Raw genomic sequence first — 26,685 nt, forward strand, 5'->3', positions numbered from 1 at the left:
ACGAGCAACAACAGGTGTTGGCGAGGATGTGGGGAGAAAGGTACACTCATACATTGCTGGTGGGGCTGCAAATTACTGCAGCCACTCTGGAAAGCATTATGGCGATTCCTTAGAAAACTTGGAATGGACCCGCCATTTGACCCAGCTATCCCACTCCTTGGCCTATACCCAAAGGACTTAAAATCAGCATACTGCAGAGACACAGCCACATCAATGTTCATAGCTGCTCAATTCACAATAGCCAGACTGTGGAACCAACCTAGATGCCCTTCAATTGATGAGTGGATAAAGAAACTGTGGTATATATATACAATGGAATATTACTCAGCCATAAAGAATGATAAAATTATGGCATTTGCAGGCAAATGGATGAAATTGGAGAATATCATGCTAAGTGAGATAAGCCAATCTCAAAAAGCCAGAGGACGAATGATATCGCTAATAAGTGGAGGATGACACATAATGGGGGGGAGGGAAGGGTTAGTGTTAGGGTTAGAGTTAGGGTTAGGGAGGGGGGCAAGTATGGAGGAAGGAAGCACTGTATAGAGGGTAAAGAGGGGTGGGAGGGGTGGGGGGAAGGGAAAAAATAACAGAATGAATCAAACAACATTACTGTATGTAAATTTATGATTACACAAATGGTATGCCTTTATGCCATGTACAAACAGAGAAACAACATGTATGCCATTTGTTTACAATAAAAAAAAAAAAAGTAAAAAAAAAAAAAAAGAGGGGTGGGAGGGGTGGGGGGAAGGGAAAAAATAACAGAATGAATTAAACAACATTACTCTATGTAAATTTATGATTACACAAATGGTATGCCTTTATGCCATGTACAAACAGAGAACAACATGTATGCCATTTGTTTACAATAAAAAAAAATATTGACTCAACAATAAAAAAAAAAAAATTGATGTGGCTGTGTCACTGTAGTACACTGATTTTAAGTCCTTTAGGTATAAACTGAGGAGCGGGATAACTGGGTCAAATGGTGGTTCCATTCCAAGTTTTCTGAGGAATCTCCATACTGCTTTCCACAGTGGTTGCACCAATTTTTATTTTTATTTACTTATTTTTTATTTTTTTATTTTTGGTACTAGGTTTTGAACCCAGGGGTACTTGACCACTGAGTCACATCCCCAGCCAGGGGATGTGTATTTTATTTAGAGGCAGGGTCTCACTGAGTTGCTCAGCACCTCACTTTTGTTGAGGCTGGGTTTGAACTCATGATCCTCCTGTCTCAGCCTCCCAAGATTCTGGGATTACAGGCATGTTCCACAGCACCCAATTGCACCATATTTTAGTCCCACCAGCAATATATGAGTGTACCTTTTTCTCTACATCTTCACCAACATTTATTGCTACTTGTATTTCTAATATTTTTGCATTATTCTTGTATGTGACAGCTGTATATGTTGAACACCTATTATGTGCTGAGCACTGTGGGTTCAATGGTGACCAAAGTGGATGTTTGCCTGCCCTTATGGAGCAACTTGAAAGGAAATAATACCAAAAGCAAAATTTTTTTTTTATCTTGAATAGTAAGAGAGAAACTAGGGAACCAGTTGAACAACACCAGATCTATCCAGAACACAATTGTCCTTGCAGTTTCTAGATTTCAGTCTAGCTCTGGGAGGGATTCCCAGGTAAATGGGTAGAGAAGCAGACAATCCCTACCTAGGAGAAGAAAGTATTCCAGAGTGAGGTCAGCCTGTGAAGGAAAGGAGGGTAATGCCAATCCAGACGGACCTGATGCATGAAGCAAACTATATTATTATTTGCAATGTTTTAGTCCTACATGCACAAAGACATATTTAAAATAAGACCTAATTCTCACTATTGAAGATAAGGGAAGAGATTGTCCTTTTTCTTAAGAGTATTTACTTCACAAAACTTGGTTTTTTGTTCTTTGAAATGCATGTACTTTAGAAAAAAAAACAAAAAAACGCAAAGTATGCAACTCAGCACCTAGAAAATTTCTCTTGGAAAAGTAACCCTCGGAGGATAGGAGTTTAACTTCCTCTGAAACCTGGCTCCAAATTGCAAATCCATCTTCAATCAAAGATAAATGACTAGACAGGGTAGCATACGCCTGTAATTTCAGCGGTTCAGGAGGCTGAGGCATGAGGATCGTGAGTTCAAAGCCTCAGCAAAAGCGAGATGCTAAGCAACTCAGCAAGACCCTGTCCCTAAATAAAATACAAAATAGGGCTGGAGGCATGACTAAGTGGTTGAGTGCCGCTGAGTTCAATCCCTGGTAAAATGCCCTCCACCCCCACAAAAAAAGATAAATGAGTGTAGCACAGGAAATTAGTGAACACATTAACAAAAGAGTTGAGGAGGAACTGTGTGGGACAAATGTCCTCTTATTCGAAAACTAGTCATTTTTTATCTTGTGAAAATGTATGCAATAGATTGTTTGCCTGGCTATATAAAAGGGCAAGATTTCTGTTTTTGTAACTTCTTTCAGGGATTGTGATGTGCATTGCACTTACTCCAGTTTAATGCCTATTAAAAATTAAGGATTTTCTTTCTCTTCTACTTTTGTGGAGAGGCTTAAAGGAGTGACAGGAGATTTTGATTTAAATTACATTTCCCCAACAGTCATTTCATTAAATTTTTTATTAATCCTTCAGATAATTAAAAGATGTTAGGGAGGCAGATTTTCTTATTTTGGGAATATCCGAAATTCACAAAATCTCTCTTAATAGTAAAATTAGGTGAATAGCGAAGTAAGAAAGAAAACACATGACAAAATTTATATTTAAATTTAGGGTGCTCATTGTATATAGTTTTAAGAAATATGGGGCTATACTAATCTGTTTCTTCCATTTTTCTTTTCTACAACCATTTCCTTTCCCAGGCTGGATAACTGCAATAAATATTAAAGGATATCTTCTAAGTATCTAAATCATCTATGTGTAGAAAACTTGGGATAGCAACCATGGCCTACCATTTTGTGTGTGGATAACATGATGTGTGTGTGGTGGGGGTAGGGGGAATAATACTGATGGATCTTCTTGGTAATCTTTTACTTACTTACTTTGTGCTGCAGAAGATGAGCCAGTGAGGAAGTCTATTACAGGTCTGAAAACCATTCCGTAAAGAGCATTTTAAAAAAGGTGATAACTGTTTGTCCTAGTAACTCTCTGGGTGAAGTCTGAGGCTGGGATTTTGCAATCAGCTCCGAAGACTTGTCAAGAACAAAGATAACCCAGAAGGTTATTTCAATTGGAAAGGCCATTGTCTGAAAGCAAAGTGGGAATTTGACCAGTTCACTGAAAGTCTCTTACAGATGTTAACTGGCAGGAGCATAGCACAGTACTTCCCTGTTAATGAGTGACCCTTGAGAGAAAAAGTTTCTTCCTTTGAAAAGTTTCTCATTAGAAAAAGTAACGTAGAATATAAAAGATAAACATCTACAGGAAAATAAATACAAAACACGAGGGGCAGTCACAGTAAAAATTCAAGAACTTAGCTAAAGTTTTAAAAATCAAGGTGAAAGGACCAAGGAAAGTTTTTTTTTTTTTTTTTTTTTGTTATCAAAAAATCTTTAAAAAACAAGCAATGATATGGACACTGTAAACAAGTGGGTTACCTCTGAGAGTCAAAGGGAAGCATGCTGTACGCGCCCTCTTCAGGCCAGTCACTTTCTTTCAGGTAAAGTGGAGCCCTGGGCACAGAGCCCCACATTTCTGCACACCAGGCAGGTGGACACCACCAGAGTTACTTTGTGTTTCAGTGCCTTATGTCGGGAGATGTTTACAATCCAGTTGAAAAACCTAGCCAGACATTCACAACCCCTAATACAAAGGACACTTTTGTGACTGGAATCTCTGCACTTCACTCCTAAGAATGTGCCCATCGCCAGTTGTTTGGCACAGTTTTGAGATTTCTTAACTCCCATGGAAGTCTGAGCCTGAAGGCATATATTTAAATTTTTATATTTTAAAATATTTTTATAAATATTTTAATTCTTTAGGCATTTATTTAGAGTTCAGAATAGAGGGGATATATGGTATGATATCTTATTTTCAAATCTATAATCTGCCTCCTACAAGCTGTAAGATTTTCTGCAAATTACTCAAACTCACTCAAGTTTACTCATTTGTAAATTAGAAATAAAGGTGTCTGCTTAATATAGTGGCTGTAAAGATCACAGGAGTTCACACCTGTATAGTGTATTATACAGGATAGTATACCTAACAAAGCATGCGCTCTCCTGGGATGACTATTTTCTAAATTTGTGATTGTAATATTGTGGATAAAATGGGTGCTAGAGGTTTCATTTAGGGTTGGGTTAAGTGGTTCAGTCTGAATCAGGTTCCATTATTTACTATTATGACTCTCTGAGAACTCTGAGCTCCCAGGAAGGGTAAAGTATGAAGAATGACAAAAATCAATACTTGGATCAAGAGCAACATTTAAACCACATTTTAATGGTATTTTATTATTCATAAAATGAATCGACTCATTATCACTCTAAAAACAATGTGCTAACTATCTGGGTGTTATAAACTTTCTTTTCTGATTCTTAAGACTAAAACTTATTCTAAGATTTTTGAGATCTCTGAATATTTAAAATAACAGATATTTTACATCAAGAGCATTTTGTAAAACATTTTGCAAAATGTTTTGAACTGGCGGATCACCAAGTCCAGACTTCTTTACTGCATAGCTCCAAAGCATCCATGAAGGATCCAACCAGAAGTGGCCCCTCTGGATGAAGGAAGGGTGCTGCAGCCACAGCAGGCCTCATATCATAGTCACACCAATGCTCACTTCCATCTTCAGAGCAGGCTTTCAGCTGCTTCTAACTGAAGGGAGAAGAAAAAAACAAAAATGCTGAGAGCTTTGGAATCTCGCAGCATTGACCAACAATCTGGAATAGGATGTACTGGAGAGTCATCTCACCCCCATGGAACATCTCCTGGCCTTTATTGTCAAGAGTAAAAAGGAAGTTGCAGGAGTGAGTGAGCAAGATCATTATCTCATCATTGATAAAGTGGCAGCAACAAGACAAACTGGGGCTCAGTTCAGTATCTGGGGTCTGCTGAACTGAATGCAGGTGGTCTATGGATTATGAGGAGGAAGATGTTCCACTCTGGCAAACACTGACTAAGTACCTTACCTCCAGCTGAGCTTCAGGTCAGGTTTTTCCCACTCTGTTAACATAGCATCAAAGAATGTAAAGAATGACAGAAAGGAATAGATACCACTCAATTTATATTTCAATAATGCTTAATAGTTATAATCATTTTCATTATAGCACCAATAGAACCACACACAATAATAGAAATGAACAAAACCACCTCTTCTCTCACTTAATTACAACATAACCATTTGATTTATTTTTTTCTAGTCATTTTTTGGGTTAAAAGATGTCTGTTGTGTGTTTATGTTTTGCTTTCCTCTTCATAGTTTACATTGGACTACACAGCCAGTCTTTTCAATGGTTGTATGATATTTCCTTGTACGAATGTTCTGTATTGAACACTTGGACTCTTTTAATTATTATGGTTATTGCCATTAGAAATAGTATAGTGTCCTGGGCATTTTATTTACCTCAGTACTTGGACTACTTCCAAGAACCACTGAGTCAAAATACGTTGTCAAAATACGTTTATGACCGTTGTTATAAATTGCTTTTACTCATCTATCAGCAAAATAAAAGAAAATCAGTTTCATTCAATTTTCATCTATTTCAAAGGAAAAATATTTTGACATTTTAAAAAACTGCATATTTTAAAAAGCAAATGTTGCTACTTCATTGTTGTTTAATTTTGCATTTTGTAATTTCCTATTTTACCACATTAGATATTGTCTTGTACCTAAACAGACTTTCATGAGCTTGCCTATTAGAATTTTACAGCTTTCCTTGTTATGCTATATGTGCTCTTCCAAGATAAAGATATTACTTGTATTTCGAGCACATAATTCTTACAAATAGTTTTCCCTAGTGTATTGTTCACGTTTAAATCTATTTTTAAATTTTTAAGAAATCTAGTTTTAAATGCCCCCTGTGTCATAGGCATGCAGGGTTACATTTTACTTAGATGGAGATAAACCTATTTATCTGACAGTTTTTATTTTTGAACCCAATGATATGTCCTTTGACATAAAGTCATGTAAAGCAGACATACATACACAAAGATATTTCCAACAGACACATTTTGCACGGCCAGCTGTCAGATCGCTAGACTCATGTTTCCCCAATGGTCTTGCTTTCTCATGTGCTCCATTCTGAACATCATTTTTTTCCTCCAAAGACTCTGGAGACATTGCCACCTCTTTCTATTTCAAATTCCTTCAACATCAGCTGCACTATCCATAGTGTATTTTGCATTGCTATTTAATTTTGTCTGTGTAACTAAAACATAAATACTTAGAACTGAAATCATGACTTACTACCTTTTGATATCTTTCAGCAGTACATGGTCCCCTGAAAAACAGGTGAACTGGGAGCCACCAGTGTTGCAATGTGGAGTTAAGTAGCAGAACAGAGAGGGGAAACCAGGAATCTAATGTTTTAAGAAATCTAGAGAGAGGAAGTTATTTTAAAGATAACTTTTCAAATTGGAGTTTGGAGACACTGGGAGAATCAACTAGCCAGTGGGAAGTGCACTAATTCACACTACCTTACCAAGGGCAAGTGCACTTCTGGTTTCTGTCTCCAATGGGCATGTTCCTGGTCATGTTGAGGAAACTGGGGAAGCTTACCAGGCTTTTGTTTAGGTTTTTTCTGAGAGACCCTTTATATTTCAATATCCTTCTCAAGTGGTATTTCAGATTCTTCAATCTAGAAATTGAGATAGGAGACAGGAGTCAAATTCTGAAGCTGTTAATAAGGGTCTGATTTACACGATCTAGTCTACAATCTAATGTACAATCGAGTCTCAGAGCAGAATAGTCAGAGCTGGGACTTCTGACAGTGGCAGCACAGTGTGCATTGTCCTGGGAACCAGGACACTTTGCAAGGATGTTGCAAAAGGAAAGCCACAATCCTAGGGTAGTCGTGGTGGGGAAAGGGTTTGGGTAGCAGAAAGAGAGCTGGCACAGAAACACAGCTAGGATCTAAATCAGGGAGCAAAAGTATCTATTAGGTAACACAGTCTGATGATTTTCTCTACATGTTCCACAGGCTGATGTTTGTGTCCTTTAGTGAACTCCTACTTTGAATCATCATGCCATCATTTTTTAATTTTAACTGATGGACAAGCAGTACTTTTTGAGAATAGGCTCAGGAAGAACATTTGCCTCCCTTGCTCTTCCCACCACCTCCCCCTCACACCCCACATACTAAGCTCAACCCTGCAAGCTTATTAGTCCCATAAATAGAGAGATGACCTAACCAGCAGGCTCTGGAAATCACCTAATAGTTCATCTTAATCTCCTCCTCATCTTTTTATTTTTATTATAATTTCCCTTTGCTTTTCCAGGCAGAGGTAGGCTGGTATAGACATAATGAGGCAGTTATGCTGTATTTCTCTGCTCAATTTCAATTACAGGGTCAAATACTGTTTCAGAACAGTATTGCAAAGTTGACTTAGGATTTAGAAGACCTTCAGATTCCCAAGTGATCTATCCAAATTCATAGTGAACCATGACATTGATCAATATTTGTGGTACTTTCTGTGTAACTTAGGTAAGCCTGGGACAGAATAGGTTATAGGGCATTTATTTTTGAGTTCCTGCTTTTTTCAGGCACTGTGAGCACAAGAGCATTGTGTTTTCAGGCTGAGAACCTTCACCCCAATCCAATTTTAACATGAGGGGGAGGGGAAGGGGCTCAGATACACTGCAACCACAGCCATCTCTGGTGTACCTGTATGCTAATGTAAGTCAAGGAAGTTCTGATATCTTTTGAAATTTGTTTTTCTTTGTCATTTCTTTAGTATTTACAAATAACAATTTACATTGTATACCCTGTGATAACGGAAATTTTTCATACCAAAATCTATGTAAGTGGTTGAACCACTAAGATTAGTGTTTGAACTCTTCAGAATAAGAAAAATACATTGGTAGTTCCCATAAATTGCAGACTTTCTTTTACCCAAACAAAATTTTAAAAAGAAATGTTCCAAGTTTACCTTTTCCTCAACATTACTTTCTTCTTGCAGATTTTCATCCAAGAATTCACTTGAAACTGGTTCAAAAAAGATGGTGTTAATTCAACCACTGAAGTGGGTCACAGTTTCATACAGTTCAACTATTAAATTAGACCATATTCAACTCACTCACACTTGGGATCTGTGATCACATTGGTGTGAAGGATAACCTTTTAAAAAAAAAAGGCTTAAATAACTTTTATTATAAAGATTATATAACAATGTGTAGAAAGTTTGAAAGGTAAGGAGACAAAATCATCTATTATCTCAATATCCTCAAATATTTTTAATACATAATAGGAGTGCCAGGGACCTTAGTAAGCAATGAGGACACCTAAGAAAGCACAATAATTTTAGGATTCCATGCTTTCTTGGAGTTTTTTGGTAGTAGAACAGCAGACCAGCACACATACAAATAAAACCAAAGCCAACTTGATATTGGGCTATGGGACAGCACATATTGGGCTACAGGAGCACACAAGAAAACTACTCGGTGAAGTTTTATAGATTTGGAATTATTGTTGATGGCTTCCTGAAGAAAAAACTAAGATTAAAGGGATAAGAAGGAGCTAGCTGTATGTAATGGAGACCTGTGGGTAAGGGCATGTTTAGAGGGTTCTAGGCAGAAGGAGTGTTATCGTGAAGGTTTAGGAGTGGGATACCCCAGACCTCCCATTTCAGGTGAACCATTAAGTTTGCTATGGCTGCGTTTTGGAGAAGGAGGAGAAGAGACATCTGATGAAGGAGCAGATGGTGAAGGACCCACTAACATTTCCTGTAGATGCTTAATCTTAAGGTCAGTGGAAACCTATATAAAGACAATAATTTATCCACTTAGTTTCAAAATCATACAACTGTAATATAACAAAGATATAATTCATTTAAAGTTAACAACCCAGTATTTTTATCATTGGTAGTTTTACATGACAAGTATCCTAGGTCTTCTCTACATTGCAATAGAGAAGATTTACTTTCTATTTTTATTTATTTATTATTTATTTATTTATTTATTGGGTAGCAGGGGTTGAATCCAGGGATGCTTAATCACTGAGCCACATCCACAGCCCTTTTTAAATATTTTACTTAGAGACAGGGTCTTATTGAGTTACTTAGCTCCTCACTAAATTGCTAAGACTGGCTTTGAACTTGTGATCTTGCTGCCTCAGCCTCCCAAGTAGCTGGGATTATAGTTGTGCGCCACAACACCACTGGAAAATTAATTTTTAGTGTCTACTTAGAGTCTTCTTGATTGCTTGTTGATTTACTTAACCATGTTTATCATTATACATTTTGATTTTTTTCTAAGATTTTATTCTTATAAATCATGCTCAATGACCATTTTCATTTCTTATTTGCTTTATATCTTTAGGATAAATGTCTAGAAATTATATTGTTTAATCAAAGGACATAAATACTTTTATGGCTTTTGGAATCTCTATAACTTTATTGATTTAATCTGGTATCAACAAAGTAAGAACATATAGTAAATTTCACTACATTTTTTAGTCTATAAGTATTATTTAAAAAACTAAGAAAGTAAACCAAATATTTATTATATTATTATATCAGTAATATTGAACATTTTTCTGTATTTCATTTTCAATTTCTTCATTAAATTGTTTATTTGTTTATTTCTTCATTACTAATATGGATATTGGCACTCAAGATTTTGAAATTAATTTTTATATTTCTAAATTTAGACATTATTTCTCCTTTAGATAAATGACAACTATTAACTTCTATTATTTATTTCAAAGTTTAATTCTTCATAATTTTTAAATCTCTCAAAATTATTTTTCAAATTTTAGTCAATGAATTCATAGTAATTATTAAATGTTTTGATATCATTTTTATGGTGTGAAATTTTATGAAGAATAAAATTTACATCAAGATTAGCCATTTAGTTCCAGTGATTTATATGTCAGTTCTTCAAAAAGTACACATTATTTTTATTACTACCACTATATAAAATATTTTAATCAGGGGAAGAGCTAGTAGTTCTCTCAGTAAGTTTTTTCATATTATTTAGATAATTATGCATGTAAATTCTTATAGATGAAATACAGTAATTTCTAAGCATAACTTGATATTCTGTCTGAGTTCATATATTGAGTATTGAATATGGCAGTTGAAAGGATTTCTCAATATTCTAGGCAGCATGCAAGTACCTATTCCAAATATATATATAGCTATCTTATAAAAGGATAGTAAATTCTCAAATTTCCCAAAAGAAATAACTCACTTATTGTTCCTAGTTTCAGGGAAGTTGTATGTGTTGATATATACTTTCTTGTTTTCCATCTATATTTTTTCACATCAACTGAAGTTTGAATAATCATTACTTTTGTGAAATCTTCTATGCCTTGTATCTGAAAGTTGATAAAATGCAAGTTAATTTCTGAATACATATAACACCATTAAACATTTCTCTAGTTAGCTACTATTTCAGGCCCTTTCTAAACATTTAAAAGATGATTGAAATTATCAATAAATCAACAGAAATAAGACAGATATCTTAAGATTCTTAGATAGGTTGATTGGGGGAAGGTCAATATTCCATATACTCTCACTACTTTTAAAAATATTTTCTCTTTCAAATGAGAAAATTATGAAGTTTAATTATTATTTTAAAAAAATCAACAAAAGAGTTTTTCTATATGGCAGAAAGAAAGTTTAAAAAACAACATTTCAAGAAATCATTCCACCTTGCGGTTGTTTTCAGGATGCATTGAATCACACTGGTACTCAAATCCACAATGAGCAAGGCCCTATGAGTAGGGAAGAGACAGAGTTGGGCTTTGGGACTTTCTTGTTTGGCTATCTAAATTCCCAACCAGCACCCATAATGTTATGGTTTAGATATGAGGTGTTTCCTCAAAACACATGTGAGACATTGCAGGAAAGTTAAGGTGAAATGATTGGTCTATGAATGCCTTCCCTTAATCAATCCTTTGGGGGTAACTGCAGGCAGGTAGGGTGTGGCTGAAGGATGTGGGTTACAGGACGTATACCTTTGGGGTTTATATTTTGTCCATGGTGAGCACAGTCTCTCTCTCTCTCCACATCCTGGTGCAATGGTGTCCTGAGCTGCTTTCCTCTGCCACACCCTTCCTCCATAATTTTCTGCCTTACTTCAAGCCCCAAGGAATGGAGCAGCTATTGGACTGAGCCCTCTGAAACCTTGAGCCCACAAAAAAACTTTTTCCTCCTCTTTCTTGTCAGGTGTTTTAGTCACAGTCAAGAAAAAGCTGACTAAAACACATCCTAAAGCTCTGTTCTTTTGTGTTCAGGAAGAGAGGAAAGAGCATGGCAGAGAAGAATGCTTCACTTCCTCTCTTATACTACTGCTGGTATGTCCACTTAGAAAATTTTAAGACTGTTCCTCACTTCAGGCTCCTCCCATCCCACCTCACAATTTTTCTTGGGTCTCGATTTAGCCTGTAAGTACTTCCATCATAGTTGTTAACATCTAATTAATGTATTTATGTGTCTGTTTCCACTTGTTTGAGAGATCTCCAGAGGGGAATTCCCATTTGTCTTTATCATTTGAGTGTCTAGCACTATTTCTGCCATATATTAGCTCTTTAAAAACATATTTAAATATATTTGAGATTAATTTACCGGACTCTGCATTCCGCTTTCCAATTTACTTTCTGTAGCTATATTTTTATGTGTCCCATAATTCTTTCTGACATGTTTCTCTTACTTTCCCTCAACACACAAAAGTGCACACACATGTGCACTTACATTTTTTCTTTTACACATGAACCAGTTCTCATTTTGACAGGCAGAGTAACTCAATTAATAGTTTAAATGAGAAGGCCTTCTCTTTTATACTCACTTGGTTTTCTTTTTTGGTCCTGGGGATCAAATCCAGGGGTGCTTTACCACTGAACTACGACCACAGCACTTTTAATTTTTTATTTTGAGTCAGAGTCTCACTAAGTTGCCTAGGACTTCCCTAAGTTGCTGAGGTTGGTCTTGAACTTTGATCCTCCTGCCTTAGTCTCCCAGCTGCTGGGATTACAGGTGTGTGCCACTGGGCTCAGCTACACTCACTTTAAATGTAGCTGGGGAAAAAACACTGGTATTCAATTCAGCAGGGTCTGATTTCTAGAGTACTTTTGATAGGGTTCTTCTGCAATGCATAAGTAAAACTAATAGGCCTTGTTTTGTCATATATGCCTGCACCAAAATCTACAGGCCAAAATGTACAGCTTGGCCTGTTTCATTGGTATTGGATGGAAATAGCTAGTTACTTAGGCCATTGAATGCCAAAGCATTCAGTGAAGACTGTCTGTGGCCGTGGTGGGTATTTATGGAGTGGGGGAAAAAGAGGATCATGGGAAGGTGGAAAGCTGAATTCTAGTAATAACTTTTCTGATACTAATACACTGTTGGACATAAAGAATATTGGCCTGAAGACAAGAATCAATATTTCTTTACCTGATGACATGTTAAAGGAATTAAGAAAGGTGCCTTATAAATTTTTCGTAACAGACAATCTTCTACCGCTCCATGTATGAGGATAACATAGGTTACGCTTTCATCATAGATACCAGTTTTGGTATTTTTTGGTATATCTCTTATGTGCATGTTATAGAGTTTTAATTGCATCTTGTAGTTCCAGTCCTACAGGAAAAACACAGTCTCATAGTCTATTGATTATTTCTAAATTTTAATATAAATTTTTAGTCAATATTTGGCATTATCTTAATGTGAAGTTTGCACAAATACTTCTTACCTCGTAAGATAAATGTTCCCTGATTTTTTGGGCAGTAATTCCACGTCCAATTTTTAGCCACATTTTATCTTCAATGACAGAATACTTATGTTGAAAGCCTTCACACAAGTGAGTTTTGGGAATAAAATATGTCTGGGAAAAGGAAGATATAAATTTAATATTGCATTCTGTGCAAATATAGCTGAAGAAATAAGATTTTCCCTATAATAACATTAAAACTAAGATTTTAAATTTACTAAGTTTTTTGCTGTGGCTTAGAAACATAATAAAATATATATATTGATCACAATTTTTGTGCTCTTGTCCTGTATTACATTTTATTTTCATTTTTGTGATGTGGTGTTGGGGAATTGAGCCCAGGAGCTTGCACATGCTAAGCAAATGCTCTACCATGAGCCACATCCTCAGCTCCACTTTACTAATTTTATTTTATTTTATTTATTTATTTTTGGTATGAGGGATTGAACCCAGGCACCCTTGACCACTGAACCACCTCCACAACCTGTTTTATTTTTTATTTTGACACAGGGTATAACTCTAAGTTGCTCAGGACCTCACTAAGTTGCTGAGGCTGGCTTTGAACTTGCAATCCTCCTGACTCAGCCCCTCAAGCCACTGAGATTTACAGGTATGAACCACAATGCCAGGCACCACTGTACTGAATTTTAAGAGGCCACATGATCTAATAAGAGCTTCTTTAGTATTCTTCTATTAAATTGTATGTATTTATGTGACATTATATGAAGTTTTGATATATGTATATGTTGTAAAATGATAGCCATTATCTCACATATTTTTATTAATTTATTTTAAATTGATAAATAATAATTATGTATGCTTACTGGGTAGTGACTCTTATATAGTTATTTTTTACTTTGGGTTATTATTTCATGTTTCTTTGCATGTTTGGTAATTCATGATTCCTGATGATACATTATAGAGTTTCCAGATTCTTTCATCTTCCTCTGAAAATTGTTGATTCTTGCTAGAGGAGGCAATTCATATACAGTCTGATTACTGTGGGCTTGTGTGAGCTGGGTTTTCCGATTTGTTTGGGTCAATCAGAAAACCATATTTTCTAAGACAGTGCAACTTGGAAACTTTTCCCTCAAGGATTCTATCAGGGCTTGTTCTTAAGCTGTTAGGGTGGATCTAGAACAATACCCAATCTAGATCATGATCCTTATTCCTGAAGTCTATTCTTTCTTCTCCCTTAGCTGTCTACTTTTGGTTTTAACAAATATGTCCTTCTCGGGCAAGATGGAACCTTAAAAGTCCCTAATCCTTGGTGCTTCTAGACCTCAAGAGTCTCCATTCCATTTTTAATAATCTAATAAAGCCTGGCATGGTGGCACACACCTGTAATCCCAGAGGCTCCAGAGGCTGAGGAAGAGGATCACAAATTCAAAGCCAGCCTCAGCAACTTAGAGAGGCCTTAAGCAACTCAGTGAGACCCTGTCTCTAAATAAAATATTAAAAGGGCTAGGGCTGTGGCTCAGTGATTAAGCCACAGTACATAAGCAAACAAACAAACAAATTAAAAAAACCCCAAAACTTAGTGAATCTAGCTTTGCCTCTCTGTGCATGTGCAGTGCATCCTCAACAGAGGGCTTGTGGAGAACTATCCCAGAGACTCCCTGGGACTCCTTCTGTAACTCCTTCCCTTGTTCCCTGATTGGCAGTTTTCAGCCATCCTAACCTCTCCCACTTCTCTCTTTCCATGAGATTCTTACTTGCTGCCTCATGGGTGGGATCAGGGTGCATATAGGGCTTCCGTTGCAAATTTCTTTTTCTTAAGGTTTTCAGACACAAACTTCCTATTTCAATGACTGAAAACATATATTTTGGCATATATATTTTGGCAAATTTTGGCAAATTTGTGGTCATGTATGGTGTGGTCATGTATGGCTCATATATTTTGGCAAATTTTGTGGTCATGTATGGTGAGTGAGCTAGTAACTTTGTCAAAGTCTGAAGTAGAAAGCTAATATTTAAATTCAAATCCCAGTATCACATAATTTCACTTAAATTTTTTTTAATATGTATCACCCAGTGAGAGAAATGTTTCAGAGGCATAACAGGTGATTATCATACTTAACAAAATTAAAAATAATAGTATCATCTGATGTTCTTCTGATATTAAAATTTCCCAAATTGTCTCAAATAAACTCCTAATAATTGGTTTGTTCAAATTAGGACTTTGTATTTGGCCATTGTATTTCCTAAGTTGATTTTTAATAATTTTCTCTTGCCTTCTTTTCCTCTCCCTCCACACACTATGTCATTGATTTTTTGGAGAAATCACGTCATTTGTCCTGCAGAATATTCCATATTCTAGATTTAACTGAATAGTCCTTCCTAGTGTTTCTTAACTTGTTTCTAGCTTTGTATTTTCCATAAACTCGGTTGATATAATGGTTTGTAGAGCTACATATTTTCTGCTTTTGTGACTTCATGGGTGGAAGCCATCATTCTTTTTGAGTTCAGATTAGGCCAATGGGAACCCCACACATTGGAGATTTTGTCTTCAGTCATCTGTAAGGAGGATTTCTATTAAGTTCTATCATTGACTTTTTCCCTTTCCTTACATTCCAAATTATGTTATTGAGAGTTAACATTGCTGACTCGATTTCACCATGAAGCAGCTCAGAGGATTAGTTTTTGTGGTTAAATTCCTCTTTTGATATGACAGATTCACTTTCAGAAGCCATTTGTCTGGACATTATGCTAGGTGAGTACAACTTTGCAATAAAGTTTGTTCTACTTTTTGTATTTTTTTTTAAATAGTAAGCTGAAACTAGACAGTAGTCATATATTAAACATTGAAAAGACCTTAAATTTTATATTAGACATTGGATGAGGTACTACAGTAAGACATATATGATGTTTTCTGACCTCCACTACAGTTTTGCAGGTGGCAGAATATTTCATTGGCTCATTAGTTAAGCAGTTTAACTCTCCTATTATTTCACCACTGAGCACATAGTCTGTGTAAATGACTGGGTAAGCTTTCTCCTCTGTCTCCAAGAGTATTGGCTTATTCTTCAAACCCAGATTTACTCTTTTAAGCTGTTCAAGAACAAAGAAACAGAAAAATGCATATGCCAGGTAATTTATATTGTCCAAACTGTCAATCTTAAGGTTTCTTCCCACTTTGGTTTTAACAATTATAATGGATACACGTTATTTTGAAGATAAAAATACTTATTTCTCTGTAAGTAAAATTATTAGCAACAGCCTAGACACAAATACTAGACGTAAATACTCTGATCTTTCTGATTTCTCCCAATCTACTTTATATAAACATAAAATGAAAAATAATTTATAATTTTGCCTTAAAAGATGATCCTTTTGGTGGATTCTTGTTATCTATGAGAAAATGTGACTTAAAAGGTTATGTACATTGTTATCCATTCTCTCTGATCATCAAAATTATAGTTTGAATGATATCTGCTGTCCTAAAAAATGAACTATGTAATTCTTAACATGGAAAGATATTATTCTCAGTTTTATAAAATTTTTCTTAAACCAATGCTCACATTAATAAATATTCCTGCTTTACCTTTACCATGCCTGAAATAATAATATAGATTCCTTTAGGCTCATCACCTTCTTCAAATATATCATTTCCACAATCAAATGTTACAATTTTAGCTCTTTCCTAAGGAAAAAAAAATCACCAAATACATAACTTATCAATGATATTTTGGCAGTGGTTGAGAATGTTGAAATTCACATTTTAATAAAAGTTTTATATTTTTAAAGTAAATATTCAATAAAATGTAATATACTGTATGGGTAATAAATTTGTAAGAGAAAATAGAAATTATGAATAGCAAAGAGAGGAAGGTAGATATTCATAACCATTTTAAATTTCAGATGGAATATTTTTATATAGGTGAGAAAAGAAGAAATCTAAGAATAAGAATATAATGGAAGAATGAAAATGTTTTATGTGAGTAAAAAGTAATGGAAACAGATGAAGGTTTAAGGCACATATGATTCATATACTCATGCTCTAAATAGCTAACTAAATAAATTTTAAAAAATTCATTCACTCTAATTGTTTTAAGTAGGTGAAAAAATATAATTGGTCTTTTGGCACCAGATTTACATAGAAAAAATATTATTAAAGCTGGTTAGACCCAATTATTTGTTAATTCCTAAAAGCTTTATTGAGTAACCACTATGCAGTATGCAAAGTGAGAGAAGTCGGATATTCGAAAGATGAGTGAGCTAAAAAAACATAGTAGGTGACAGAGCTGTAAAAATAATTGTAATGTAAGGCACTTAACACTGTAATGAAAACACACTGGGTACGATGGTAGCACCTTTGGTCCTCTGACTTCAAGGTGGACTATAGGATGGAAAGGAATCTGGATCCAAGACCTACCTCTCTGAGAACCTCTGGTGGGATATTTCTGGAGACACAATCAGAAAGTAAATTTTGAAAAAAGTGGAACTGAAGGGCATTGCAAGGAGAGTAAATAGCATCCACAGATAAATGGTATTAGAAAACAGTGTAAAGTATGTGGGGCACCACGAGTGGATCGGTATGAGTAGAATATTAAGGACAGACAACAAACGAGAAACAGATGAGGACACTGGGAAGCAGGCAGGAGCCAGAAGGTGGAATGACTGTGCATGTCAATCAAAGGGACTTTGATTTTATCCTGTAGATGACCTGGAACAATTGGAGAGTTTTTAACAGGGGTATCATGGCTAAATATTTACTTTTGAAAAGATTAATTGTTGGTACATGAAAGATGGTATTATTAGGAAATAAAAATCTTACCTGAATAAAGTCTATACAGTCTTTATCTTTCTCAAGCCACGGAATGTGATATATGGTTTCTTCAACAGTAAGAGGCTTGATAACAGATTGAAAATCAAGCACCTCTTTTTTTCTGGCCATGATTAACTAAAACCATAAAATTTAAGAAAGAAGCTAAGCCAAATTGGAGATCCCAGAACAAAAAAAAAAAAAAAAAAAGCTATGTCATTTTCTATTATTTCCTTAATCTCGATCTTCTGAGATTTTTGTTCTTTCATAGAAATGTCAACCTCTCCCCTCTTATCACATCTTTCAATCTCTTTGTATGATAATTATTCTAAAGTAGTAACTTAAGCTTTTTAAAGCAAATCCTCTTACTGAAGTATAGCAGATGTCCAAAAAAAAACGCACAAAGCATAAAAGTCCATGCAAAGCAATGCTGTGACTGATCATGGACTAAAACCTCTGAAATCATCACCTAAAATAAACCTTCCTCCTCTAAATTGCCTTTGCAAATGTCAAACTTCTGATACTTGGGGGACAAGGCCCTTTTTGTGTGTTCTGTCTTCTTCAAGTTTTGTATGAAATGCTTCTGAGACATGTGCACACTTAGCCGTCATGGTGATAAAAGGTGAGAAATGGGTAACTGATACCTTGCTAAGAGCTAAACTTGACAGACATTAACCACAAATAAGTATCCACACCTTCCCCTGGAATATGTGAACCCTTCAATTGGCTCCAAAGTTCCAACATGGTTACATCAGAGAGATTCTTCCAGTGCAATTCTTGTGTAGATGGGGAAACAGATTTCTGGAGTTTTCCTTCTCACTTTTGTTTGTACGTTGGGAATCAAACCTAGGTAACCACTCTCCACCAACCTGCACCCCCAGCTCAACACTCAATGTTTTTGGAAAAAAAAAAAAATTTCTGAGCAATAAATTGTATTATTAACCTATTTGTTAGACTCCCTTGAAAAGTGTATGGTTTATTAGATTAACTGATTATTTTATGGGTGATTCACATCTTAAAATTTTGATTCTTTACTGCATGGGTTGAAAACTATTACCTGGTAGGCCAACTTTGCTTGAGGCCTGCTTTTGTAAATAGTTTTTTTGGGGGAAAGGATAGTGTCAAGTCATTCATTTACATGTTTTCTATAGTTGCTTTGGTGCTACAATTACATAATTGAATAGTTGTGGCAGGGAACCACAATGCTTGCATAATATATTTGCTGTGTTGCCCTTTATAGAAAATGTTTGTCAAACCCTCCTCAACAGAAATATGTGTTCAGTGAGTTTTTTTTCTTTTAGCTCTTACCATGTGGGTGATACATAACTCTCACTGGGTCTGTACTTAAGGATTTAGAGTTTTTAATTGCAATTGTTAATAGATGGGAAACAGGCTGGGAAGTAGGCAGGAGGCTGACTGTGGAAGGACTTTACATGTCCTTCAAAGGGATTTTGATTTTATCCTGTAGATAACCAGGAACAATGAGAGAGAATATTTTTCCCCATTGTCTTTGCTATATACTAGTTTGTTTCTGGGCATTCTATTGAATTCTCTTAATAATTTTACAGCTTTTAAATGAAATACTTAGGATTTTTAATTAAATGATGACCAAATAGTGGCAGTTTATAGAATGAGTTGGGAACCTTTCTGTCCTTTAACATGTCATTGTACCACTTAAGTAACTTTGAGAAAGATATTGTAGTTAGTCCTAACCTACAACTGAGCATTTTCATAGATTATGGTTTACATGGGAAGTGTTATTTCAGTATCATAGATAATTATCAAGAACACATTGATATCCATTGGCGTGTAGGATGAAGAGTAGATTCATTAGACCATTGGTTTGGGAGAAAGATATGATCCTTCACTGTGGTTAAAATGGAAAGAGACGTTGACACCGGGGCTATAGAAAGAAAACTTTCCATGGTGGGAGCCTGTCCTTAAATAATTATGTTATGTGAGATTTTTATATCTGAAGAATGATATTTATTGAAAGAGTCAAAAGTAGGCTTCAATACCATGAATGACTACATATGAAGTAAACTCATTTGCTCTGAAAATATTCTACCTTACCTTATAAATTTCAGCACCTTCGATTTTATGAATAATTCCTTTTAACCTGAACGCCTTGACAATTTCTCTAGCCATATTGAGCATGACATAAATCTGCTCCTTTGTTTTCATAGTGACAGCAATCTCTGGGTGATCATACTCTAAGTAGCCTGAAAGATGACAAATTATTTTCAGAAGCAATGAGAGCATGGTTGTAAATGTTTCATGTGGATAATAGCTAATGTCTCTTCTCTAACTTCCTGGACTAGAGCCTTCAACACAGGGAAATGAAGCTCTCCCTGACTGGCCCACTGTTAGTCAATCAGCACTCACCAGTAGTGCCAGAGATCTGCTGTTTTCTTGACAGCACTCACACCTGTGCCTGAGCCCACGGGAAAGGACAGACAGGCCTCGTCCTAAAGCTGAGTCATGCTGACCCACTGACACTGGACACCGGGAGCTTTGCTTGGGGCTCTAAATCTGGTGTCCATGATACTACTTTTTTATTCTGTTTGAATCAGGAGTTTTCACTATGAACTGTGTGCTCAGATATAGCATCTGGTTTAAATCCTTCCATTCATCCAGATTATTGTCCTCTCGCCTTGCCTATGTACTTAGATGACTTATCCATTTATGTTTTCTGCTAATATCTTCAGGGTTCTTGGATTCTTGGAAAGTTCTGTCCACTCAGATTCTACATTTGGACTTTTCTTTGGTCATGACCTCTGGTGTGTCCTGGTACCTGTTCGCCATACACAATCTCACAAATCTGACCTCATTATCAGGCTTCCTGTGTTCTTTGGCTGCCTACTACCTGGTACTGGACCTCTTTTCCCTCCTCACACATGAGCATGATACCCTAAGACTCGTCCTCCACTAGGAGCATGACCCAACATCAGAGAATAGGTCACTGAGCCCCCCAGAATTTCTGATAGAGATTTCTAGCACTTTATTCTGATTTCAACTCAGTGTACTCCAGAACCCTTGAATGACAGCTCTGTGGCTAGTGGAGAGAAAAAGCAACTTCTTTCCCTATTTTGTTCAGTAAAGTATAAGTTTGGAAGAAAATGGAATTAATAAGGATATAAAATGGCATGCATAATTGTGGCATGCCGATATGGACTATTTAAACAGAAATTAAAAGGTCTTCATTGTATTTGACAGCAAGAACAAGTGTAGAAATGGGTCTATTACACTATACCCATATATACTAGAAAATACAATTATGATGATGTTGAAGTTATGCCCTTTACTATTATTATTGGAAATAAGTTTCCTTAAAGAGTAGTTTAGCTATTAAAAATAATCATTGTTTTTCAAATCATGATGATAAGAGATGATCATGCTAAATATGTAGGAAGAAAAGTACTTACCTAACTCTTTCATAGCTTGTTCCATATTCTTTGTTACCTGAATTAATAACGTCTATGGAACAAAAGAAATATTATTTTCACTAGAAAAATGAAACTTTATGTCTTTACATTTGCAACTTTTGGATACTGAACCGAATCTAATAACTTTATAAAAAAGTATAATGGAGGCTTTTTAAGGACTAGAATTGAATGTTGTGCAATGAAAGGTTTCCATTTCCTTTTTAAAATTTTTTCTTTCTTTTTTCTTTTTATTTCCTTTTTGTCTGTGTAAGGAATTAAACCTCACACACTCTATCACTGAGCTACTGAGCTACATCTCCAGCTCTGAAGTCTTCTTTGCTTCAGCAAGAGCAGTGTAGAAAATAAGAAATGGCATTACCTAGGCTGATTTTGAGAAACCTAAAGGTACATCATATGTCTTCCCTCAAGGCAACTTGCTTTAGGATATTATTGATTTGCGAGATCATGTGGGGCACTTTACCATTCATCTTTATGAGACCCTACGAATTCAGGACACAGGAATGGCTTTCAACCTGAAGGTTTGGCCCACATGTATGAGAGTCGAAACGAGGACAAAAATTGGACAGTAATTTAGCCATCTAAGTCTTTTTGCATTTTTTCTTTTGCAGCCTCCAATTCCAGTACTAAATATCAAAGGTTAAAAAAGACAATAAAACTCAGGAAAAACAGTTTTAAAGCTGCATGATGAAGAGAGGAATAACTACTCTGTGTGATCCACCATACATTGAGGGTATAGGATTTAGTGTTACAAAGTTTTGGGCACATAAAATATAACAGTCAAATGTTTTAAATTGCCTCTGGAGGCAAATACTGAATTCTACCTGGACAATAAACTGTGGGCATATGACAGTATTAGTTTGCTTCAAATTAGAAAATAAAAAATAAAATATAGAATTTAGGTGCTAGCAGTGTCTCTGGCACTTACTAGCCATGGGATTTTGAGTCAGTCATTTAACCCCTCTCGGTCTCATATGTCTCATCTACATAATTAGAGACTTCCACGAGGTTTCCTTGCAGGTGCACCATTGTTTTCTTTACTTCTATTTGTTAGATCACTCACTTTAATTTCCCTTACTGTTTACTAAAAGAAAAACAAAGAGATTGAAGGAGCTTTGGGACATTACCAGGAACCTTTGCCCAACACTGCCATTTCTTCTCACTTTCCAGTATTTCCTGCCTGATGCATCTGCAGTCTAATAAATCTTGGAGCTTGCATTGGGAGAAAGCTGACTACTGCATATGAGCTTCACAAGGACCAAAAGGTGATTTACAAGGGCCTTGTAACTTGCTAATGTGAAACAGATGTTTCAGTAAGAAAATATTGGAGTAATTTAAATGTAGATTGGTTTAAGCTTTTGCAGAGATTAATTAACAAACCAGAAGTCAAAGATCACAGCTAAATGTGCAGGTTGAGGACATGATGGATGAGGTCAACACAGGTGGAAGGAGTGAAGCCTTTTCCTAGTTTTTAAAGTTTTCCTCACCTGTTTAACTTGTTCAGAACTTGCAATTCGATCAATTATATTCATGACATCTGCTTCACCTTGGACGTATCCTTTTAGTATAGCATACTTAAAGGACAGCTGATGACTCATCCTTTTATCTATTATTTGCAGCAACTTTGGAGTTACGAGCTGAGAAAAACAGGACTACTATTGTAATATAAATTGCACAAATTTTATTTGCTTATATGTTGATCAGTTTAACACAAATTAATAATGAAAAATTAAGTGCCCTCTAAGGTAACTACATAACCTGCAAGGATTCTTATTTTATTCATGTTGTCTTTATAACTTCATGACTAAAGCTATTTCTCATAATGAATGATGTTAGGTACCTATTTGTAGCTTACAACTTTATTCTTTATGTATGTACCTTATAGAGTGTGGAATGCTATTTTCAAATGGTTTTAGTTCTTGTGAAACAATGTGATTTATCTTCTAAGTTTAGGTTGTAAAATGACTATAAAGTATTGAAACATTCATATGCTAAAACTATAAAACTTCCTACTAGATGGTCTCTTTGTGTGAGAACCTACCACAACCATATCCCCGCTAGATTCCACAATTAACTTCTCCCTTTTGCCAAGGATTTAAGTCTCCAGATTTTATGTTGTTAACTGTGCATCTCCCTAACTTCAGCAGAGCTAGCTGTTCCCTGTGTTTTCTCCTCTATGCTCCATAATCTCCATACTCTACACCCCAACCACTTACCACTAATCCCCCAAAATTCAGCTTAAGTATCACCTAATAAAGGAAGCCGTTTCCTTTATTACTTCAGGGTTAACTTTCATACTACTGTTTTGCATTTATCCTACCATATAACTTTAGAGTGTCTAGAATACTTGTCATTTCCCTTCTGTAATAAACTCCATTGGTGCAGAGACTATCTAAATTGTCTTTCCAGAATATATAAGCAAACAACTTCTTAGTTGGGTTATGAGTTTCTTTATCTAAACTTTTCAGTAGGTTCTGTATATCCTCTTATGAGAAAGAACTAACTAGATGTTAAAATACACTAAACTTGCCTTCCTTGGGTTAAATTACACACTAGGATTATTTACTATTTTATAGAATACTAAAGAAGTATTGATTACATCTTTTCAACCTATTTGATTTATGCCTCTCAGTAGCAAAATAAAAATTATAAACAGTCTATGCTGTTAGCTTAAACTCTAGATAAAATGTGTCTCATTTAGCTTAGCATGTCACACAGGTGCTGTATTATTTGGGTCTATGCCCTGCGTACAAATAGCAAGAGAACCAGAGAAATTATATCTGTAGTCATATATTCTTACATGCCTTGTCATGGAGTTTCATGTTATTGAAATAATCATACAAGAAATGAAAACTACACATCATACTTGTTACAGAAACATGATTTAGAACCAGGTGCCGTTGTACACGCCTGGAATCCCAGCAACTTGGGAGACTGAGGCAGGATGATTGTGAGTACAAAGCCAGCCTTGGCAACTCAGCAAGGCCCTAAGCAACTTAGTAAGATCCTGTCTCAAAAATAAAATACATATTAAAAAAAAGTATATATATGTATATATATATATATGTATATATATATGTATATATATGTATATATATGTATATATATGTATATATATGTATATATATGTATATATATATGTATATATATATATATATATATATATATAAAAGGATTGGGGATGTGGCTTAGTGGTTAAGTGCCCCTGGGTTCCATTCCCAATACCAAAAAAAAAAAAAAAGAAAAAGAAGCACATTTGAGATATCAAAGGTCATTTTTGATACCATTGTTCAACAGTTTATGACTGTACATAATATGGAACATGTATTTTTATTCTTAATTTGTGTGAATCTATGCCATTTGTTTTGTTCCTGTGACAGGTTAGGGTAATTATTGTTCTATTTATCTCCACCTTTCATCTTCTTGTATCCACAAAAAGAAATATTACTTCAAGGTTAACTTGTGTTAATATGAAATTTTTCATGTTCTCTCTGTTTAAAGGAAAAGCTGTCATGAGTATGTCTATACTTTCATGTGATAAACTAATTTCTAATATAATTTAATTGTACCAAACAAAATGTTATAAAACTTGATACATTGAAGGGAGCTAAAATTTAAAATATAACAGTCCAACAGAAAGTTGTCATAAGTAAACTGATTTTAGCCTATATTTCATTAAACAGGAGAAATCTGAAATTGCATGATTTACTTGCTCTTTACCTTCAAAATGCGTAATATACGAAGAAATCGAATAATTTTCATAAAGACCACTTTGGATTCAATGAAATTCAAATAATAATTAATGGAATTTGTCTCAGTAAGTATTACATCTACAATGCCAATCAATGTAATCACTAACTCAAAAATGTTCCAGGTGTGTGAAAAATAGTCCTTCCTCATTGCTGCCATCTGTTGATTTAAAAAGAAATGACATGGTCATGTTTTTGCTTTGACATCATTTTCCACAATACCTTAAATATCACCGGCTAGGTTCTTCTCTATCTACCTGAAGAGTCTGCATGTCTGAAATGCCACCAGGAAAACAAAGACCAGCAAGTTCAGCAGCAAAGCATTCTGTAAAGGAGCACTCAGGACCATTGCCTTAGAATGGGTCATAAAGTACAAGCACAGATGGAAAGAAGCAGATTTATAAATGACACTGGAGACAAGTGGCAGCAGTGGAAAGGCAGACAAAGGCAAGCAAACGCGCAGTGTGTCACGGTCCTTAAATGTAAAATAAATAGCCCACAATGCCACAATAATTCTGAGTGTTATTATATCACATTATATGGAACTATATGATTGATATTCAAAAATGTGATGTAAAAAATCTAGCTGTTTTTGTGATACATATGGGCAAGATTTTATTAAAGTAGCTTAAGATGTAAAGATTTATTTATTAAAAGGGTATGTTTTACTCACTGAAATCACTTGTGTAATTTCATTCTGTCATGATGGAAAATAACTTTTAATCTCTAGAAAATCAAAGTAAAAGTAAATTCTTTACCAGAATTGCCTTAATAATCACACCAATCCTTTTATTTCAGTCAATATACTTAATTTTATAACTAACATAAGGTTTTGTCATCATGTGCACATCCAAATAAGTACATTTCAGAAGCTATTTATGTATAACCATATATAATCATATATTCCTACATTAGGGGAAGAGTAGCTTATCAGGATGTTGAAAATTTCAACAGTTCAGGTTATAGGGTAGCCTTTTCAATAAGATTGTTATAAGCTGAGAAACTGCCTTTTTAAAGGCTAATTCCATGTTTGTTTTCCTGTTGTCTTCTTCACACATCTGGAGAACCAATGAGGACAACCAGAGTATTTGTTGATTCATTTATTTAAAATCCTTGAAAAGGATGGTTTTTACAAGTAAAAAAAGAAATAGGAAATTAATACTCTTACTAATTTCAGTATTAGGAATAAGACCAGGTAAGATTACATAGTTCCCTTTCCTTTTGTTTAACTATGTTAATTTGAAGGCATTATATTATAACGATATGAATTTTGGAATCAAGGATTTCATTGCCTTAAATTTACAACTGAGAAAACTTTTTGACAGTTCTCTCCAGAGCCAACTGGACAGTTGAGGTAGGTTTCTAAGTGAATATGAAATTTCTAGTAGAACGTGGATATTCTGGAAGGAGCTTATTTTACAAATTAAAGTGGAAGATACTTGAAAATTTTAATATTCTATATCTATAATCCCAGTTTATGTCATTTAGCTATTATCATAGTAATTAATTGATTGATCCATGGCATTTATAACACAGGAACACAAAATTTTTAAATATTCCAGAATGGAGACAAGCTGTGGTGATTTAATATCATAACATCTTTTCTTCAACATAATTATTTTAATTTAGACACATTTAATTACAATATATACATGTACTAGTACTAAACATATTAATTTGAAAGGAAGTGGCTGAAATATTGGAGCATCTATTCCTAGGGAGAAACTATTCAAAGTACATTCCATTTTATGATAGTTCATTTAGTTAGCCCTTCTCTGTTTCAAATAATTGAAAGTCTGCTATAACAAAGGTTTCAATGATGACTGTGGATTTCAGAGTGGAAGAATGGGTTTCCAGT

General features: G+C 35.1%; 1 protein-coding gene across 1 annotated transcript in view; it reads right to left on the bottom strand.

Annotated features, from left to right (window-relative positions):
- Nucleotides 1-6,717: 6,717 nt before the first annotated feature.
- SLC9C1 (solute carrier family 9 member C1) overlaps nt 6,718-26,685 on the bottom strand; it is a 70,360-nt gene continuing 50,392 nt past the window's right edge. Inside the window, exons 15-26 of the mRNA XM_079155739.1 lie at nt 24,799-24,987; nt 22,566-22,715; nt 21,061-21,112; nt 19,709-19,857; nt 17,648-17,773; nt 16,415-16,513; nt 15,748-15,921; nt 12,853-12,984; nt 12,555-12,740; nt 10,351-10,477; nt 8,091-8,146; nt 6,718-6,799 (exon numbers count right to left, since the gene is read on the bottom strand). Coding sequence (XP_079011865.1) covers nt 6,755-6,799; nt 8,091-8,146; nt 10,351-10,477; nt 12,555-12,740; nt 12,853-12,984; nt 15,748-15,921; nt 16,415-16,513; nt 17,648-17,773; nt 19,709-19,857; nt 21,061-21,112; nt 22,566-22,715; nt 24,799-24,987 — 1,485 coding nt within the window. The 3' untranslated portion in view covers nt 6,718-6,754. The remainder of the gene's footprint in view (nt 6,800-8,090; nt 8,147-10,350; nt 10,478-12,554; nt 12,741-12,852; nt 12,985-15,747; nt 15,922-16,414; nt 16,514-17,647; nt 17,774-19,708; nt 19,858-21,060; nt 21,113-22,565; nt 22,716-24,798; nt 24,988-26,685) is intronic.

Source organism: Sciurus vulgaris, assembly GCF_902686455.1.
Source record: "Sciurus vulgaris genome assembly, chromosome: 10".
NCBI classification, from domain to species: domain Eukaryota; kingdom Metazoa; phylum Chordata; class Mammalia; order Rodentia; family Sciuridae; genus Sciurus; species Sciurus vulgaris.